Source organism: Ananas comosus, linkage group 19 (genome assembly GCF_001540865.1).
Source record: "Ananas comosus cultivar F153 linkage group 19, ASM154086v1, whole genome shotgun sequence".
Lineage (NCBI taxonomy): Eukaryota > Viridiplantae > Streptophyta > Magnoliopsida > Poales > Bromeliaceae > Ananas > Ananas comosus.
The window spans coordinates 7,289,313-7,294,905 of NC_033639.1; the positions used below are offsets into that span (position 1 = coordinate 7,289,313).

Consider the following 5,593-nt stretch of genomic DNA (forward strand, 5'->3'; position numbering starts at 1 on the left):
CTTAAATATAAAATTTAAAATTTAAAATTTAAAATCTAAATTTAAAATTTAAAAATTTAAATTTAAATTTAAAAATATAAATATTTATGAAATTTAAAATATAAAATTTTAATATTTAAAAATATCATTTTTAATTTTTAATTTTAAGGTTGAAATTTGAAATTTGAAATTTAAAATTTAAAATTTCAAATTTAAAATAATTATTAAATATAAAATATAAATTTTTAAAATTTGAATATTTAAAATTTAAAATTTAAAATTTAAAATTTAAATTTGAATATTTAAAATTTAAAAATTTATAATTTGAAGATTAAAACTTGTAATTTAAAATTTAAAATGTTCAAATTTTGAAATTTAAATTTTAAAATCTAAAATGCCAAATTTTAAACTTTATCTTAAATTTAAAATTTGAAATTTAAATTTAAAATTTTGAAATTTGAAATTTGAAATTTTAAAATCTAAAATTTGAGATTTGAAATTTAAAATTATAATTTAAAATTTAAAGTTTGAAATCTTTATTTCAAATTTTAAATTTTATAAGTTAAAATTTAAAAATTAAAAAATAAATCTGAAAATTAAAATTTAAAATTAAATTTAAATTTAAATATTGAATTTAAAATTAAAATAAAATTTTGATGTTTGAGCCCAAAATCAGAATCAGATTTTAAAAAGCAACTTTTTTCTGCTTCTGATTTTGGATCCTTCAAAATCAGTTTTCTATTTTAAAAAGCAGCGGATTTTAAAACTGCCCTTTTTAAAAGTTAGCCAAACACCCCCTATATTACTGTCATATTTTTATCTTCTCATTTGAGCCACTCCATGTCCCCCCACCTATCCCACTCTTGCTCCAACTAGTGCGAGAAAAGGTCCCTAGCTCTCAACACATAATAATGCTGCATATTAATATATAATTAACTAACTTCCTCATCTCACATGCATGCACCTTCCTCGCTTACTTTCAACCCCCGGCCCTCCTCTAAAAGAAGAAGAAGAAGAAGAAGAAGAAGAAGAAGAAGAGCTAGAGCAATGGGTAGTAGTACTCCTCAACTTGTAATCCTTGTCTTTTTCACCACATTCCTCTCCTCCACTCCCTCCCACAATGCGGCCCACGGCTACTCTTACTCCAACGACACCACCGCCGGCAAATGCGGATTGGTGGACCCTCCGGCCCCTCCGCCGCCTCCGCTGCAGCCCTCCGACTTCCTCAACATGAGGCAGTACCAAGCCTACCTGGTGATCCAAGCCTTCAAGGCCACCATCACCTGCGACCCGAAACACGTCACCGCCAGCTGGGTCGGCTCCCGGCCCTGCCACTACGCCGGCTTCTTCTGCGCCGCCCCTCCGGACTCCAAGAACACGCCGACCGTCGCCTCCGTTGACTTCAACGGCTTCCACCTCTGCGCCCCCTCCCTCGCGGGCTTCATCGACCGCCTCCCCGACCTCGCGCTCTTCCACGCCAACTCCAACAACTTCTCCGGCCCCGTCCCCGACCTCACCCGGCTCCCCTACCTCTACGAGCTTGACCTCAGCAACAACAAGCACTCCGGCGCCTTCCCCGCCGCCGTCCTCCCCCTCGGCAACCAGCTCGCCTTCCTCGACCTCCGCTTCAACGCCTTCTCGGGGGCGGTCCCCGGCTCCGTCTTCCTCCTCAGCCTCGACGTGCTCTTCCTCAACAACAACAGGTTCCGACAGCGCCTCCCCGCGGAGCTCTGGAGCTCCCCGGCCCCCTACCTCACCCTCGCCAACAACGGCTTCACGGGGCCGATACCGTCGTCCATCGGCAACGCCTCTTCGGTGCTGCGCGAGGTGCTCCTCCTCAACAACCGGCTCACCGGCTGCCTGCCCTACGAGATCGGGCTCCTCCGGAACGCCACCGTGTTTGATGTGGGCGGCAACCTGCTGACCGGCCCGATGCCGCTCTCCTTCGGCTGCCTGGTGAGGCTCGAGCAGCTGAACCTGGCTGGCAACCTGCTGTACGGGCCGGTGCCGGACGCCGTCTGCTGGCTGGGGTGGGTCGGCAGCCTGGCCAACCTGTCGCTGTCGGAAAACTTCTTCACGTCGATCGGGCCCAGCTGCTGGTGGCTGCTCAGGAGGGGAGTGCTCGACGTCCGCCGGAACTGCATTCCGGGGTTCCCGGACCAGCGGCCCGTGGCCGAGTGCGTGCACTTCTTCTCGTTCCCCAAGTTCTGCCCCTTCCTTCCTTCCATTCCGTGCGCGCATTTTCCCGATTGGCCGTTCAAGCGTGCAGCGGCAGCGGTGGCGAATGGAGAGGCGCCGCTGCCACCGAAGAAGAACTATGTGGGCTACAGTGCACTTCATAACAGGCCTGGATATTAATGGTCGAACAAGAAGAAGAAGAAGAAGTCTTATTTTTTATAATATATATATATATATATATATATATATATATNTAGCCCTTGAATTGAGAAATGAGTGGTTAGGATAATGTGGGCCCTCTAGGGTTAAGTGAGTAGTTGGTTGAATAGTATAATCTAACAGGTAAAAATAATCTGAGGGTTAAATCTAACGGTGGAAAACTCGATAGCACCAAATTCTTGGTGCTATCGATAGCACCCCAGCTGGACTATATATATATATATATATATTGTAGTGCTACTATACTCTTTTAGGGCGTGTTTAGTTTAAGTTATGTAATATTAAAGGGTATCTCTGATGCTGCATTAGCTCGTTTGGTTTAATACAGTAATATAATATTAGATTGCAGTGTTTATATCGTTATTATGTTTGGTTCAATTTATAAAATTTAATAATCCTGACATAAAAGTATAGTTGTTTACAAAATTGTTCTTATTGTGGCCATTTGAATATTAATTGATGAGAGAAAATATAAATACAAAACTAAAATAAAAATTAAAAGATAATAAAGTAAATAAAAATTATCATTTACAAACAATAAATTAAGCTAGGCTTTTTATTTTTAGGCTAACACATGATTAATTAGGGTACAAAAATATATGAAATTTTTCCTAACATTTCAAAATCAGATCCAAGAAAAGGGAAATAGAAAATAAAAGACGATGCTGTTAATAGAAAAAAAGACGTGCAAGAGAGAGAAAGAGATAGAGAGAGAGAGAGAGAAAGCGGCATGCGAGAGAGAGAGAGAGAGAGAGAGATTGAGAGAGAGCAGCGTGTGGGAGAGAGGGGGGAGGGCGTGAGAGAGAGATCGAAACAATACTGTTAATTGGGTTTGAGGGTGTTGAAGGGTAAAATTGTCATTTTATATAATATATAGTATTACCGGTTTTCAGTAATCTAAAATACACGACCCCCCTCTCGTTAATATTTTTGGTGTAATCCTACTCAATTTGTAATGCTACATTAACGACTAGATTACATAGCGGATGAATCAAACACAGTAATCCTTGCAGCATTGTCTGTAATCCTGCCAGAATAACTCGAACCAAACCCACCCTTATGACTATAGAGTACTTCGTATTCATAAGTTATTTTCAATGTTGAGGTTTTCGAATCGATAATCTACACCGTTAAATATGATCTAGAGTATTTGAAACTTCCAGAAAATAAATTTCGTAATTTTTCGAAATCATTATAAAGTACATCAAGCGGGTATAAAATGAACGATTAAAATCGAACAACATCCCAAAAATGGATGATCAGATCCTTTAATTTAAGATCGAAGTTATTGATCTTTATTTAGGTAGTGAATAGAATTTTCTATAAAAAATTCAACCTATTCCGATTCTTTTTCACTGTTAAACTAGCAAATATTTCATATCAGCCGTTAAAAATTGTCAATTTTGTAAACTTTTGATCGTAAGGTAAATGATATCGAAAAGTTATAAAATTTGATTTGTGAAAGTTTTAAATGCTCTAGATAATGTTTAACCATATAGATCGTCGATTCGGAAGCTCTATCACCGAAAACAACTTATGAGTACGAATACGATCCAGAGGTAAAAGAGGTCCCGGACCTCACTGGACCCAGAGGTAACAGAGGTCTCCACCTCCTCCGCATCAGCCGCCTCAGCCGCCTCAGCCGCCTCGGCTGTTCTCGAACGAGTCAAAGGCATCTTAAGCTGCAGCACAAAAACAAACATAGATTAAAAAAACCTATACTATTAAACCTTTACTTCAGGTATTAGCCAGCTAACCAAGCGAAAGTAATGAAATATAACGCATACTAACTTTCGATGTCACGTTGTCGTCCGCCAACGTGGCCCTCTGCAAAGTTAGTAATTGCACATTGCGATCAAACTCCTACCATTCAGAGTTTATAATTACCCAATAAGAGTACTTTCGCTAACAGCAACCTCGACTAGACCTCGTCTCTCACGAGCCTATTCTTATAGTCCAACCAGCCTAAAGTTTGCTAGGTCTACTAAGACTCAACCCTAGACTCTGATACCACTATAATCTGTCACGCTCGGGTACCAGCGGAAGCATATCCGGTACGTGCACAGACCCGCCATACACCTGCAGTATATAAGGCGTCTACAAGAAAGCAAGTCGATAGGAGAAAAACATAGAAAATTCATATCCTGATATCAGAGCAAAGTATAAGTCCCAAATACGATCAACAGAGGAACAAAGAGTAACCAATCCAAAAATTCCACATCATGGAGAAGTATAACAACTATAATTTCAGGTTCCAACACTCATATACATCACAGGGTACACAAAACATCTGTACAATGGTAGTCTCTCTATACACTGGACATCACCCTTGGCAGTAGCCCGAGTAGCAAGGTGATCGACTAGTAAGCCCCTAGCAATGTCTAGCTAGACGCGACTCCCTTGTCACGATCCCTAGCTTCTCCTGTAGATGGCTCTGTAAAAACAACCATAAAAAAGGCGTGAGAACTATTAATAATAGTTCCCAGTGGGTAAGCCGCCACCCTCAGCGAATTACACCACTAGGTTCATGATGTACTAAATGAAAGTAAAAGCGAAACTTGCATGATATATATAAGCAATGCTAACAGGTAATAGGCATGTAATCAACATGTAATTCATGATTTCTGCAGTAATGAATAAACTAAATAATAGAAGCATCACAACTACTATGAACATGAACATAAACATGAATGTGTAAGTAAATACTGTACACGATAACTGATGAGCATTCATTACTGTCCTTGTCATTTAGTACTTTCATTTCATTCATAAGGACCTACACCAAGTAGTCCGGCTTGCGCCGCGCCTGATGGCCCCGTGGTAGTATACACTCCCCACGGCAATCCACTTCGGCACCCAATCCCGCACGGGCGAGCAACTGTCGCGTAGACCAACTCCGGAGTGCCGGCTTGTAGAGAGCTACCCTCACAAGCGTGTGCGAATGAGCACAATGGCAAGCAATCAAAGTCCATAGCTCAGTGTATCTTAATCATCGTGTAATAGTACACTATGTTGTCACTCTCGATCTATTGATCGGAATTCTCAATATGATAAAGAATGAAACTTGCTAGTATCACTAGATTAGTAAACACATAAAAGTAATGCCAATTTACATATTGCATTAGAAACAATAGGGTCAAGAGAATGTCATTGTTTTCTATTTTGTAGAAGCATAATACACTTATCACTTGGTTATTCAACTGAACTAAACAGGAAT

At 40.0% G+C, this 5,593-nt stretch overlaps 1 protein-coding gene across 1 annotated transcript; it reads left to right on the plus strand.

The window, feature by feature from the left end:
- LOC109725115 (uncharacterized protein At4g06744-like) lies at nucleotides 1,027-2,352 on the plus strand. Its single transcript, XM_020254189.1, has one exon. It carries the CDS (start codon nucleotides 1,027-1,029, stop codon nucleotides 2,335-2,337), a length of 1,311 nt encoding a protein of 436 aa, XP_020109778.1. The 3' UTR covers nucleotides 2,338-2,352.